General features: G+C 52.8%; 3 protein-coding genes across 3 annotated transcripts in view; 2 read left to right on the top strand and 1 right to left on the bottom strand.

The window, feature by feature from the left end:
• The window catches only part of LOC116815086 (uncharacterized), a 669,588-nt gene that overhangs the window by 17,616 nt on the left and 636,870 nt on the right, over positions 1 to 15,102 (top strand). The window lies entirely within an intron of this gene.
• LOC116815102 (uncharacterized) lies at positions 1,227 to 3,110 on the bottom strand. The gene has a single exon (XM_032763181.2). The coding sequence runs from the start codon at positions 2,592 to 2,594 to the stop codon at positions 1,659 to 1,661; it is 936 nt and encodes a 311-aa protein (XP_032619072.1). The 5' UTR covers positions 2,595 to 3,110; the 3' UTR covers positions 1,227 to 1,658.
• Positions 6,267 to 14,090, top strand: LOC116815077 (uncharacterized). The gene is given in 3 exon segments (XM_075064639.1): positions 6,267 to 6,422; positions 7,616 to 8,421; positions 12,812 to 14,090. Coding segments are annotated over 3 exon segments (1,986 nt in total). The 3' UTR covers positions 13,836 to 14,090.

The following is a 15,102-nucleotide window of genomic DNA, read 5'->3' as shown; positions in this document are numbered from 1 at the left end:
TCTGGGATGTTGTGATGACATGTATAAATCCCTCACTGGACAGCAATGGATACAAGAGCAGCTCCAGGCTCAGGAGGCCCTGTCCCTCCGCCCTTGCTGAGCATGCTCCAGCTGGAGGCGGGGTTTAAAAGGGAGCCAGTGGCTCAGTGGGGGCTGGACAGGGCAGAACCTCCTCCAGGACAGGATGCAGCCAGGCCCTGGCTGGGAAAAGGACTGTCAGTGACCGGAAGCCCCTGAGTTGGAGGTGGGCAGGCAACCTGGTGCTTATGTGGACATCATGTATCCTGGAGCAGGAAAAAGGAGGTAGGAAGTGGCCCGGAGAGGCTGTCTTAGTGCCTATCCCTGCACCCTCATGGGCCTCAAGAACGGACCTATATGCCCATCCCTTATTTATATGCCTCACAACTTGATTAATGTTGCCAATTGGTGCCCTGTCCCCTTTCAGAGTGGCTGAACCTAAATCTCTGAAAACCAGGAAGCACAAAGTCAAGGTACATGATTTCGAGGTACAAAAAACCCTTGGAGATATTTGAGTCACAAAGCAAGTAGAGGGGTTTTGAAAACAAATTCTAGCTGCTTCATAGTGGTGACATCCATTGTGCTGGTTACAACATCTGAATGGCGTGTGTGTATGTATATGTATCTGTGTGTTCATGTACTATGATGCAAGAAGCCTGAAAGAACACACTTTGCAAAGAACAGATCCCATTTCACGAGGGAATAATTTCTCCTGAGGATTATTTTTAAATTTCCCACCCGCTGTTTCTTAGAGGTGATAATGCATGCTGGGATTTTCCAAGGACCCTGGGGGAATTAAGTACCCAATATCCCAGCTGTAAAGAATTGCTGGATTTACAAGAAATAGTGAAGGGCATTCCCTCATCTGTGCATTTGATCTTTCCCTGTAAAACAAGAGTATTTATATTTAAAATTACTAAATAATTTCCTAAACAACCTACCATATGTCCACAGGAGGGGAAGAACTTCTGCTATTGAACCTTACAGGTGCTATTTTCAAAAGAGCTCAGCATTGCTCTAACTCTGATTCCTTGGGAGGAGCAACTGAACGGGCTGCCCTAGGAAAGGGCCCATATCTCAATGGTACACAGGAACTGACCCCCAAGGGGACAAGATTGGCCTCACGGACACACTTGATTCCTGCCCCCCACCCCCCTTTATGATCATGTGAAGAAAAGTTACATTCTACAAGAAAAGACAACTTCACGTTCAAGTTGAATTTTTAACAACTCAGATTGCACAAGATCAACACAATGGCTCTTCCAAAAATAAGAGGTAGAAAAGAAACTCACTATCCACCCCACTCTAACCCGGAGGCCCCACTCCTCTGCCACAGCAGAAGTCCTGTTTGGAGCTCTGAATGACGCTTACCTCCACATTTATTTTTCTCAGGCCTGTCTCTGCTGTGGATCCTCTGATGAATAATAAGGTACAGCCTGGGACTAAAGCTCTTTCATCAGTTGGAGCGTTTATAGGGTTACCCCCCATGTGGATTTTCTGGTACCTACGAAGCTCCGAGCTGAGACAGAAGCTCTGGCTACAGTTGGGGCATTTACAGCATCTCTCCAATGGGTGGGTTCTCTCTAAAGAGCCCTAAGTGCTCACAGTAACATCTCCCAGAATTGGGTCACCTGTCGGGTTTACTCCTGGGCGTGGGTCCTCAGATGCCTGCTAAAATTTGGCCAGCCGCTAAAGCTCTTCCCACAATTGGGACATTTATAGGGTCTCTCTCCTGTGTGGATCCTCTGGTGGACAACAAGGCTGGAACTTACACTGAAGCTCTTCCCACACTCATCACATCTATAGGGCCGCTCCCCAGTGTGGGTTCTCAGATGCTGGGCATGGGTGGAGCTTTGACTGAAGCCCTTCCCGCAATGAACACACTTGTAGGGTCGCTCGCCTGTGTGGATGCGCTCATGCCGGGTCAGGACGGAGGGATCGCTGAAACACTTCCCGCAGTGGGCACATTTGTGGGGTTTCTCCCCTGTGTGGATCCGCTCATGCTGGATCAGGACTGAGAGAACGGCAAAGGTCTTTCCGCAGTGGGGGCATTTGTAAGGTCGCTCCCCTGTGTGGATCCTCATGTGTCGAATGAGCATGCAGCGGCGTCCAAAAGTCTTCTCGCACTCGGGGCATTTATAGGGTCTCTCACCTGTGTGGACCCGCTGATGGTTGGTCAGTGAGGAGCTGTGGCAAAACACTTTCCCACAGTTAAGGCATTTGTAGGGTTTCAGGCCTGTGTGAATCCTCTGGTGCTCTAGGAGCTTGGAGCTTTCCGAGAAGCTCTTTCCACACTCATCACATCTGTAGGGTCTCTCACCCGTGTGAGTCCTGCAGTGCTTCATCAGGCTCGAGTTTTGCCCAAAGCTCTTCCCGCACAGCGCACACGTGTAGGGTCTGTCCCCCGTGTGGCTCCTCTGATGGCGAAGGAGGTTGGAGCTGTCAGCAAAGCTCTTCCCACACTGGAGACATTTGTAGGGTCGCTCCCCCGTGTGGGTTCGCTGGTGCCTCCTTAGGGTCGAGCTCTGCTTAAAGCTTTTACTGCAGTCAGAACATCTGTGGGATTTTTCTTCCATGTCTCTACCCTGGGATGGGGCGGGGGGGAGCGGTGTCTCCCTGGTGCCAATCAGCCCCGTACGGACTCAGGCTGGTGTCTCTCCCTGTTCAGGGCTTTGGGGCTCCCCGCCAGGGGCCTGTGCAGCTCTGGGCTCCAAGTCCCGGCCGGATGCGGATTCCCTCCTTTCTTCTCACCTCCGGGACAGGACGTAAACCCGCACAGCTGATCTGGAAACCCCGCTCCGACTGCTGCCCCAAGGCGGGCTCAGCTGGGGGGACCCTGCTGGGCTCAGCGGCACAGACCCCCCCGCGCTGCTCCAGAGCTGACTGGAGGGGGCGGGTGGAGTCTCTCCGGTACCAGCCGCGTTTCGGCTCCGACCCCCACGGCCCTGCGACCACTTCCTCCAGACAGCGATGTCCTGCCTCGGCCTCTCCCCGGCGCCCCCACTCACCGCCCGCCCAGCCGGGCCGAGCCCTTCCTGGGCCCGCTGCCTGCAGACTGGGGCTCGCCCCTCACAGCGTGGCGAGCCAGGCTCGGAACCCAGGCGTCCGGGGAGCTGCAGAATTCACACCCCGCTCCCGACCTGCCCTATTACAGCCCCCGCATGGCACCACGTGCCCCGGGAAGGGGCGGGGTTCGGATTAACCCTTCCCTGCCTGGCGACGGCGCGATATAGCTATAGCCTGGGCATTAGCGCGCCGCACCGTCATCCAGCCCGGGGGCCACTGGCGGGCAGCCAGCCCTTGTGGAAGGGAGCCCCGCCCGGGATCTCACCCAAGGCCTCAGTCCACCCTATGGATGTTCAAGCACAAATGGACACAGTCCCGCAGGGATCCCTTATCCCAAGGACAGTGCAGCTGGGCCAGAGGTTGGGACCCTGAAGGTTCCCTGGCAGCTGCATGGAATGTTGGGGCCCTGAGGGCTCCAAGGTGAACAGAATGTTGGGCCTCTGAGAGTTCTGAAGCAACTGGATGGAATGTTGGGGCCCTCAGGGTTCTGAGGCAGTGGTGGGTGAGAAGCAGACAAACTTGATTCCACAGGAAGGGGTTTCATGTCTCAGACTTTGACCTGGGGAGGGGTGTGTGGTGGGGGGTACCGACTGAGGCTCTAAGGAGGGGATGGTGCAAGCCCACCCATATCTAAGGCACCCCTCCTCCAGCCTAAGGCAGCGGGGGCTACTGGACCCAGCTCTCAAATGATTTTGAGGGACAACAAGTGGGGAAAAAAACACTAGGGATACAAATCTTAGGTTCAAAAACCTAGATCCAGCTGGGGCACCAGGCAGAGAACCCAGGACAGCGCTCACACCCATGCTCATGGCTCTGTGAAGAAGCAACCAACTAATATCCCAGGTGGGCCATGGGACTAGCGTGAAATATGTGCTTGCCCACCAAAGTTCCTCACCCTCCACAGGGGATAGGCAGTCTCACCACTTGGTGCTGGGGCAGGACACAAGGCTGAGGAAGTGAAGAGTGTGGAGCACAAGCCTCGACAGCTGTTTCCAAGGCACAGTTCAGAGGTGGGCCAGTGGCATAACACACAGCTGGCTCAGGTGGTGCATAGAGGGTGGCTGGGCAGGCTCACGGGTCAGGGGCCTAATTGTACTTGGGGTGGATAGCTGAGGAGGCAGAAATGTCTCATGGATTCATACTTCCTGCTCCCCACCCCGACAACTGCTTAGCAAGTTTGTCCACTGGAACTGGACTATAGCCACTACATCATTTCACTCTGGGGTCAATGAATGCTGAGCAGAAAGGTTTTGCATTAGGTGGGAAAGGCAGCTATTAGTACTCAGCAGATGGGTCTAACAAATATTTCTTAAGGCAAAACACTCAGCAAGTTGGGAAGCTCCTCTTCCAGCATCAGACAATACAACTTCAACCTCCCTTTGTTACACAAACTTACTTATCAGAGGGGTGGCCGTGTTAGTCTGGATCTGTAAAAGCAGCAAAGAGTCCTGTGGCACCTGCATCTGACAAAGTGAGTATTCACCCATGAAAGCTCATGCTCCAATATGTCTGTTAGTCTATAAGGTGCCACAGGACTCTTTGCAAACTTACTTATAATTTTTATTCTTTTCTTATATATGTGTATTAATCTTCCATTTCCATGTTAATTCTCCTCCCTCATCAGTAGAAGTTTAATGTTAGTTCAGACCGGTCTTTTCTAGCTTTTTAGTCACTGGATCTTTTCTTGTTCTCATGACCATGATTGCTCTGCAGTTTCTTACACATACATAGCTCTGCTTCTGCTATTAAACGTTATCTGAACAAACTTAAAATCCACAGCAGGCTTTGCCTAAATATGCCTTCATTCCCAACAACTCTAGTTCTTGTTTTGTGATTTTGTTTTGTGCTGTGACCACCTCTCTCTTGTTTCTAGTGGAAACCTTTTGTTTTATTATAAGTGCTCTGAAAGCGGTGAGGTAAGGTCAGACTCGTAAATTGGGCTACACTACTCCAGTGTCAGGGGCTGTGTGTCACAACGGGAATGCTTCAAGGAGACTAGAGTGAACTTCTTTACCTGTAAGGTAAAGACAGGGCTGGCATAGCCCAGAGGAGAGTGTTTGGTGGCTGAAGGAGGTGGTGATAGGGAGTTAACTCCCAGTCACGACTCCCTCTCACCAGAGGCAGGAGGGTAACAGGGTGACTTACAATCCTGGATACCCTGAGAGAACCATCACAATTGTTAGCCGACATGATAAGCAAATGAATAGTGTTGGACTACATGGCACTGAGAGAGCAAACCATAATGGGGAAAGGTTAAGAACTTGCTGTGAGATACACAACCTGATGATTGGCTGTGCTTGGTTTCCTCCCAGAGTTATGCACACAGCTAGATGGAATTCACCAGCTGGTCAAACCAAAAACCTGACAGACCTGATTCTTATCAGTGAAAGGCCCACATGGCCACTGTTGGATGCTAGAGTCTCGAGAGTGTGGCAGAGATCACAAACTACTCATGGGAATGATTAAGTGAAAGTCCACAAAAGAGATGGATGCAATTGGGCCAAATTTGATTTTGATAAATTAAAGGAAAACTCCACGAGGGAGGCACACAAGGCCATGCTTTGTTGGGGGGATTTCAGGTTATTAATTTGTGATGATGAAGAAATCTCACTGCAGACCGAATAGGAACCAGTCAAGGAAGATATACAAAATACAGCAATGGAAGTTACTGGAAAGTGTAAGTACACAAGGAAAAAGTGGATAAGTAACAGAACAAGAACCTTGCAGGAAAAGTGGAAGGTGGAAGAAGAAAAACTGTTCCACAAAGGAGTGAAGAAATCACAAAGATTGGACAAGCAGAAGTTCTGCAAAGAAGCAGCTCAACAATCAGAGGAGGCATCAAGAGAACAAGATATGAAAACGCTAAACTGCCTAGGGAAGTGGTGGAATCTCCTTCACCGGAGGTTTTCAAAAGGAGGCTGGACAGCCATCTGTCTTGGATGGTTTTCTATGACAGGAATGAATGGTGACACTGCATTGCTCCCTGGGTCTCCAAAGATGGTTTGGGATGAGAAGAACCTCTACTGGAAGGAGGAGGAGCCTTTGTTCTCTCCTTGTATATCTTGACCCTTTGGGCTGGAAAAATACTGGCTGTCTCATGGGGCAAGCATCTCCATGGCACACAGGAAAAGAAAAAAACCTCAATACCCTATGTTGTGGAGCTCCTCCTGGTGCTGGCCAAGATGACCATCCACCAGACTGGGAGGAGGAAGCTGGACAGGGAGGTGTTCTGGAAGGATGGGGCCTACTTTCAATCCTCCCTTAAATCACACTTCCAGGCAGAGTTCCTCAGGTCCATGTCCACTGGCTCCCTGGATGGCTTTGAGGAGCAGGGCACTGTCCCGGATTCCTTGCTCAGTGCCCCCCTCTGAATCATTGTCTTTCAAACGGTGACTTTCACTCATGTCCCTGTATCTTTAATTTGTTGTCCCTCAAAATAATATCAGACCTGGGTTCAGTAGCTCCTCCCTGTAGGCCCATCCATCCTCAGTACCCAACAGGCCTCACCAGAGCAAATGCTCAGGCATGAAATTCCTTCCAGTGGAACCTGTTTGTCTGTTTCTCACTCATGCACTGCCTCAGAACCCGCAGGACCCAAACGCTTCATCCAGTTGCTTCGGAACCCTCAGGAACCCAACATTCTGTGCAGCTGCCACAGAACCTTCAGGGCAGGGCACCAACATTCCATCCAGCTGCACTTTTGTGGGATAAGGGATCCCTGCGGGACTGTGTCCATTTGTGCTGGAACATCCATAGGGTGGACGAGGCCTTGGGTGAGATCCCGGCCGGGGCTCCCTTCCACAAGGGCTGGCTGCCTGCCGGTGGCCCCCGGGCTGGATGACGGTGCGGCGCGCTAATGCCCAGGCTATAAATCCCGCCCTCGCCAGGCAGGGAAGGGTTAATCCGAACCCCGCTCCTTCCCGGGGCACGTGGTGCCATAGGGGCTGTAATAGGGCAGGTCGGGAGCAGGGTGTGAGTCCGGCAGCTCCCCGGACGCCTGGGTTCCGAGCCTGGCTCGCCGCGCTGTGAGGGGCGAGCCTCAGTCTGCAGGCAGCGGGCCCGGGAAGAGCTCGGCCCGGCCGGGCGGGCGGTGAGTGGGGGCGCCGGGGAGAGGCCGAGGCAGGACATCGCTGCCTGGAGGAAGTGGTCACTGGGCGCGGGGGGGTCGGAGTTGAAACGCGGCTGGTACCGGAGAGACTCCACCCCCCCGTGCAGTCTGGAGCAGCGCGGGGCGGGTCCGTTGCCGCTGAGCCCAGCAGGGTCCCCACCGAGCCCGCCCTGGGCAGCAGTTCGGAGCGGGGTTTCCGTCCTGTCCCGGAGGTGAGAACAAAGAGGGAATCCGCACTTGCCTGGCCGGGACTTGAGCCCAAGCATGCACAGGCCCCTGCGGGGAGACCCCAAAGCTTCTGAAGCAGGGAGAAGACACCAGCCGGAGTCCGTACGGGGCTGGTTGCACCAGGGAGACACCCCCATTCCAGTGTAAAAGACGACTCTGCCCTTATGATGAAAACCCTAGATGTTCTGACTGCAGGAAAAGCTTAAAGCAGAGCTCGACCCTAAGGAGGCACAGCGACCACACGGGGAGCGACCCTACAAATGCCTGCAGTGTGGGAAGAGTTTTGCTGACAGCTCTAAGCTCCTTCGCCATCAGAGGAGCCACACAGGGGAGCGACCCTACAGGTGTGAGTGCGGGAAAAGCTTTGCCGACAGCGCCAAGCTCCTAGAGCACCAGCGAACCCACACAGGGGAGCGACCCTACAAATGCCTGCAGTGTGGGAAGAGTTTTGCTGACAGCTCCAGCCTCCTTCGCCATCAGAGGAGCCACACAGGTGAGCGACCCTGCATGTGTGCCCAGTGTGGGAAGAGCTTTGCCGACCCTTCCAACCTCCTTCGCCATCAGAGGAGCCACACGGGGGAACGACCCTACACGTGTGCCCAGTGTGGGAAGAGCTTTGGGCAAAACTCGAGTCTGATGAAGCACTGCAAGGCCCACACAGGCGAGAAACCCTATAGGTGTGATGAGTGCGGGAAGAGCTTTGCTCAGAGCTCCAACCTCCTGGAGCACCAAAGGATCCACACAGGCGTGAAACCCTACAAATGCCCCGACTGCGGGAGAGTGTTCTGCCACAACTCCTCGCTGACAGGCCATCGGAGGGTCCATACTGGTGAGCGACCCTACAAATGTGTCATCTGCGGGAAGAGCTTCAGCCAGAAGTCCAACCACACCCAGCATCAGCGGACCCATACGGGGGAGCGACCCTTTACATGCGATGAATGTGGGAAGAGTTTCAGTGTTCGCTCCAGGCTTATTATGCACCAGAGGATCCATGCAGGGGAGTGACCCGGTAAATGTCCCAACTGTGGGAAGCACTTTAGTGACTGGCCAAATTTCACAAGACATCTGATGACACATACCCAGGATGGGCCTGAGGAATAAATTTGGAAGAAAGCTTAATTTGGAGCTCAGACTTTGGTGGCGAGAGCAGGGGTCTTGGATTATCAGGACTCCTGGGTTCTATTCCCAGTTCTATCCCATTAGACCCCACTCCCTTCCTAGAACGGCGGGAGGGATGAATGTTGGGACTCCTGGGTTTTATTCTCTGCACCTGGAGAGAAGTTGGGTCTAGTGTGTTAACACAGGGGGCTGGTAGTCAAGACACCTGGCTTCTATTCCCTGCTGTGGGAGTGGGGGCTAGTGGGCTAGAGGAGGAGTCAGGATGGCTGAGTTCTGTCCCAGGTCTGGGAGGATTTGGGGATTACTGTTTAGAGTGGGGAGAGAGCATTTGATTACTTTCCTAACCTTTTAGTTTTATAAACACCATTGCTGGGGTACCTATGAGCCCCAATGTCATGTGACCATTGAAAAGGCAAACACAATCCCAGGATGTATCAGGCAAGGTACTTCCAGTAGAGCTCACGGGGGATAGCTTAGTGGTTTGAGCATTGAGCTGCTAAATAGAGGGTAATGAGCTCAATCCTTGAGGGGGTGACTTAGGGATCTAGGGCAAAATCAGTACTTGGTGAAGGCAGGGGACTGGACTCGATGACCTTTTAGGGTCCCTTCCAGTTCTATGAGATAGGTGTATATCTCCATATACTTAGGTTCTTCTCATCCCAAACCATCTTTGGAGAGACAGGGAGTAATACTGTATCACCATTCATTCCTCACAAAGAAAAGTTGGTCTGGAAGGGACCCCTGAGCTCATCCCATCCAGTCCCCTGCCCTGAAGCAGGACCAATTCTACCTAGATCATCCATGTTTGTTTGTCCAACCTGTTCATCCAAAATTCCAGGGACAGAGAGGCCACAGCCTCCCTTGGAAGCCTGCTCCAGAGCTTAACTATCTTTCACATTAGAAAGATTTTCCCAATATCTAACCTATATCATTCTGCCTAAAAACTGAGCTGATTACTTCTTGTCCAGCCATTGGTGAACATGGAGAACAAATGATCACTGTCCTTTTTATAATAGCCTTTGCCATATTTGAAACGTTAAGTCCTCCCCTCCCATCTTCTTTTGTAAAGTCTAAATATGCTCCATTTTTCCCCATCAGAGATCAGGTTGTCTAAACCTTTGATCATTTTTGTTACTCTCCTCTGGACTCTGTCCAGTTTGTCCACATCTCTCCTAAAGTGTGGTGCCCAGACCTGGACACAGTATCCTGGTGAAGCCTCACCAGGGCTGAGTAGAGCAGGACAGTTAACTCCCTTGTCTTACGTACAACACTCCTGTGAATACACCCCAGCACGATATTACCCTGTATTGTATTGACTCGTGTCCAATCTGTGATCTACTATAATCCCAGATCCTTTTCAGCAGTATTACTGCTCCCCAGTGCTCCCCATTTTGTAGTTGTCCATTTCATTTTTTCTTTCTTACGTCCAGGTCTACACTCAAAGATTAAGTCAACCGAGTTATGTTGCTCAGACACCAAACACACTCTTCTGTGCTGTGCTAGCCCTGTTTGTACTTTGCAGGTAACAAGAGGTGCACTGTAGTCTCCCTGAAGCATCCCCCTTGTGACATCCAACCCCTGACACTGATTACTCACAGAAATCCCAGATACTCTGCTCCCAAAGGAGCAGTGTACCCCAATTTACTAGTCTGACCTTACCTCACTGCTCGCATAGCACTTGTGAGCACTTCTAATAAAAACAAAAGGTTTATTGAGGGAAAAGATAGACATTCTGCTAGAAACAAGAGAGAAGTGGTCACAATACAAAACAAAATCACAAAATGAGAACTAGAGCTGTTGGGAATGAAGGCATATTTAGGCAGAAGCCTGCTGTGGATTTTAAGAGTTTGTTCTGGTAACGTTTAACAGCAGAAGCAGAGCTATGTATGTGTAAGAAACTGCAGAGCAGTCATGGTCATGAGAACAAGAAAAGATCCAGTGATTAAAAAGCTAGAAAAGACCAGTTTGAACGAACATTAAACTTGTACTGATGGGGGAGGAGAATTAACATGGAAATGAGAGACTAATACACATACGTAAGAAAAGAATAAAAATTATAAGTAAGTTTGCAAAGAGTCCTGTGGCACCTTATAGACTAACAGACATATTGGAGCATGAGCTTTCATGGGTGAATACTCACTTTGTCAGATGCAGGTGCCACAGGACTCTTTGCTGCTTTTACAGATCCAGACTAACACGGCCACCCCTCTGATAAGTAAGTTTGTGTAACAAAGGGAGGTTGAAGTTGTATTGTCTGATGCTGGAAGAGGAGCTTCCCAACTTGCTGAGTGTTTTGCCTTAAGAAATATTTGTTAGACCCATCTGCTGAGTACTAATAGCTGCCTTTCCCACCTAATGCAAAACCTTTCTGCTCAGCATTCATTGACCCCAGAGTGAAATGATGTAGTGGCTATAGTCCAGTTCCAGTGGACAAACTTGCTAAGCAGTTGTCGGGGTGGGGAGCAGGAAGTATGAATCCATGAGACATTTCTGCCTCCTCAGCTATCCACCCCAAGTACAATTAGGCCCCTGACCCGTGAGCCTGCCCAGCCACCCTCTATGCACCACCTGAGCCAGCTGTGTGTTATGCCACTGGCCCACCTCTGAACTGTGCCTTGGAAACAGCTGTCGAGGCTTGTGCTCCACACTCTTCACTTCCTCAGCCTTGTGTCCTGCCCCAGCACCAAGTGGTGAGACTGCCTATCCCCTGTGGAGGGTGAGGAACTTTGGTGGGCAAGCACATATTTCACGCTAGTCCCATGGCCCACCTGGGATATTAGTTGGTTGCTTCTTCACAGAGCCATGAGCATGGGTGTGAGCGCTGTCCTGGGTTCTCTGCCTGGTGCCCCAGCTGGATCTAGGTTTTTGAACCTAAGATTTGTATCCCTAGTGTTTTTTTCCCCACTTGTTGTCCCTCAAAATCATTTGAGAGCTGGGTCCAGTAGCCCCCGCTGCCTTAGGCTGGAGGAGGGGTGCCTTAGATATGGGTGGGCTTGCACCATCCCCTCCTTAGAGCCTCAGTCGGTACCCCCCACCACACACCCCTCCCCAGGTCAAAGTCTGAGACATGAAACCCCTTCCTGTGGAATCAAGTTTGTCTGCTTCTCACCCACCACTGCCTCAGAACCCTGAGGGCCCCAACATTCCATCCAGTTGCTTCAGAACTCTCAGAGGCCCAACATTCTGTTCACCTTGGAGCCCTCAGGGCCCCAACATTCCATGCAGCTGCCAGGGAACCTTCAGGGTCCCAACCTCTGGCCCAGCTGCACTGTCCTTGGGATAAGGGATCCCTGCGGGACTGTGTCCATTTGTGCTTGAACATCCATAGGGTGGACTGAGGCCTTGGGTGAGATCCCGGGCGGGGCTCCCTTCCACAAGGGCTGGCTGCCCGCCAGTGGCCCCTGGGCTGGATGACGGTGCGGCGCGCTAATGCCCAGGCTATAGCTATATCGCGCCGTCGCCAGGCAGGGAAGGGTTAATCCGAACCCCGCCCCTTCCCGGGGCACGTGGTGCCATGCGGGGGCTGTAATAGGGCAGGTCGGGAGCGGGGTGTGAATTCTGCAGCTCCCCGGACGCCTGGGTTCCGAGCCTGGCTCGCCACGCTGTGAGGGGCGAGCCCCAGTCTGCAGGCAGCGGGCCCAGGAAGGGCTCGGCCCGGCTGGGCGGGCGGTGAGTGGGGGCGCCGGGGAGAGGCCGAGGCAGGACATCGCTGTCTGGAGGAAGTGGTCGCAGGGCCGTGGGGGTCGGAGCCGAAACGCGGCTGGTACCGGAGAGACTCCACCCGCCCCCTCCAGTCAGCTCTGGAGCAGCGCGGGGGGGTCTGTGCCGCTGAGCCCAGCAGGGTCCCCCCAGCTGAGCCCGCCTTGGGGCAGCAGTCGGAGCGGGGTTTCCAGATCAGCTGTGCGGGTTTACGTCCTGTCCCGGAGGTGAGAAGAAAGGAGGGAATCCGCATCCGGCCGGGACTTGGAGCCCAGAGCTGCACAGGCCACTGGCGGGGAGCCCCAAAGCCCTGAGCAGGGAGAGACACCAGCCTGAGTCCGTACGGGGCTGGTTAGCACCAGGGAGACGCCCCGCCCCATCCCATCCCATCCCTTCCCTGGGTGGAGACATGGAAGAAAAATCTCGTAAATATTCTGACTGCAGGAAAAGCTTTAAGCAGAGCTCGACCCTAAGGAGGCACCAGCGAACCCACATGGAGGAGCGAACCTACAAATGCCTCCAGCGTGGGAAGAGTTTTGTTGACTGTTCCAACCTCGTTCGCCATCATAGGAGCCACACAGGGGAACGACCCTATGGGTGTGAGTGTGGGAAGAGCTTTGCTGAGAGCTCCAAGTTCCTAGAGCACCAGCGAACCCACACTGGGGAGCGACCCTACACATGCCTGCAGTGTGGGAAGAGTTTTGCTGACAGCTCCAACCTCCTTCGCCATCAGAGGAGCCACACGGGGGAACGACCCTACACATGTGCCCTGTGTGGGAAGAGCTTTGGGCAAAACTCGAGCCTGATGAAGCACTGCAGGGCCCACACAGGCGAGAAACCCTACAGGTGTGATGAGTGCGGGAAGAGCTTTGCTCAGACCTCCAACCTCCTAGAACATCAGAGGATCCACACAGGCATGAAACCCTACAAATGCCCTGTCTGTGGAAAAGTGTTCTGCCACAGCTCCTCGCTGACCAACCATCAGAGGGTCCACACAGGTGAGAGACCCTATAAATGTCCCTAGTGTGAAAAGAGCTTCAAACACCGCTCTGTGCTTATTCAACACAGGAGGATCCACACAGGGGAGCGACCCTACAAATGCCCTGACTGCAGGAAGGCCTTCGCTGATCGCTCAGCCCTGACCCGGCATGAGCGCATCCACAGAGGCGAGTGACCCTACAAGTGTGTTCATTGTGGGAAGGGCTTCAGTCAAAGCTCCACCCATGCCCATCATCTGAGAACCCACACCGGGGAGCGGCCCTACAGATGTGATGAATGTGGGAAGAGCTTCAGTGTAAGTTCCAGCCTTGTCCACCAGAGGATCCACACAGGAGAGAGACCCTATAACTGTCCCGATTGTGGGAAGAGTTTTAGTGGCTGGCCAAATTTTAGCAGGCAGCTGAGGGACCCACGCCCAGGAGTAAACCTGACAGGCCACCCAATTCTGGGAGATGCTACTGTGAGCACTTTGGGCTCTTTAGAGAGAGAACCCATGCATTGGAGAGACCCTATAAATGCCCCAACTGTAGCCAGAGTTTCTGTCTCAGCTTGGACTTTCGTACGTACCAGAGAATCCTCATGGGGGGTAACCTTATAAATGCCCCAACTCATGGAAGAGCTTTAGTTCCAGGATGTACCTTATTATTCATCAGAAGATCCACAGCAGAGGCAGGCCTGAGCAATAAATGTGGAGGTAATCATCATTCAGAGCTCAGAACAGGACTTCTGCTGTGGCAGAGGAGTGCGGCCTCAGAGTAGGACTTCCGAGTAGGGCAGATAGTGGGTTTCTTTTCTACCTCTTATTATTGGAAGAGGCATTTTGTTGATCTTGTGGAATCTGGGTTGTTAGAAAGTCAACCTGAACATGAAGTTGTTTTTTCTTGCAGAATGTAATTATTTTCTTCACACTATCCTAAAGGGTAGGGGGAAGGGATATCAAGTGTGTCTGTGAGGCCAATCTTGTCCCTTTTGTGGGTCAGTTCCTGTGCAATATTGATCTGTACCATACAGCGTGAGCAGTGCCACACTGCTACCCCCTTCTGCCAGGTCACAGTCAGGAACGCCGGCAGCCTTTTTGGCGCCCTATGCGGCGGAAGGTCCTGCCCCCAAAAGGGCACTCCCGCGAGAGGCGACGGAAGATCCCGCCCCTGAAATACTGCCAACGACCACAGTGGCCGAACATCCGGCCGCCATGGTCGCTGGCCCCCAAATGTTAGTCTCTGTCGCCTAATGGGCTGCACCGGCCCTGGTCACAGTCCAGATCCAATGCAGAAATGCCCACACTAAGGGACAGGCTGAGAGGGGAATGGGGTTTCTTACATTCCTGCTTCCTTAGCCAGCTCCAGGGCAGAAACTGAGAGATGGGCCCTTTCCTGGGTATCCCATTCAGCTTCTCCTCCCTCCCAGTCTGTTGTGGAACTCTCAGGTCCCCAACATTCCACTCTAGTGCTATGGAACCATCAGGCCCCCAACATTCCATCTGGCAGCACTGTCCTGGGGATGAGGGATCCCCTGAGTGACCCTGTCCATATGTGCTTGATCATCCGTAAGGATGAAGTCTTGGATGGCTCTGGTGTCCTCTTCCACAAGGGTTATCTGTACTCCAGTGTGCCCCTCATTCTCTGCCCTGGCTGAGGGTGTATCCCCTGCTCACAGCTGATCTCACTGATAAGGGCTATGTGATATAAAGAGTTAATCCCAATTTCCACCACCCCACTTCCCAAAGTGCAGTGGGTGATACCATGTGGGGCGGGAGATGTAAAAGTGCAGGAACCTTCCTGTTCCCACCCCCTCAGTCAGGTGATTATCTGGTTTGCTAATCAGATAACTTGCTTGGAGTTGCTCCCAGTCCTGCAGTGTGTGCA

The sequence above is a fragment of the Chelonoidis abingdonii genome, chromosome 4, assembly GCF_003597395.2.
Source record: "Chelonoidis abingdonii isolate Lonesome George chromosome 4, CheloAbing_2.0, whole genome shotgun sequence".
NCBI classification, from domain to species: domain Eukaryota; kingdom Metazoa; phylum Chordata; order Testudines; family Testudinidae; genus Chelonoidis; species Chelonoidis abingdonii.
The sequence above is the reverse complement of the archived record's forward strand: the minus strand, read 5'-3'. Positions and strand labels throughout refer to the sequence as shown.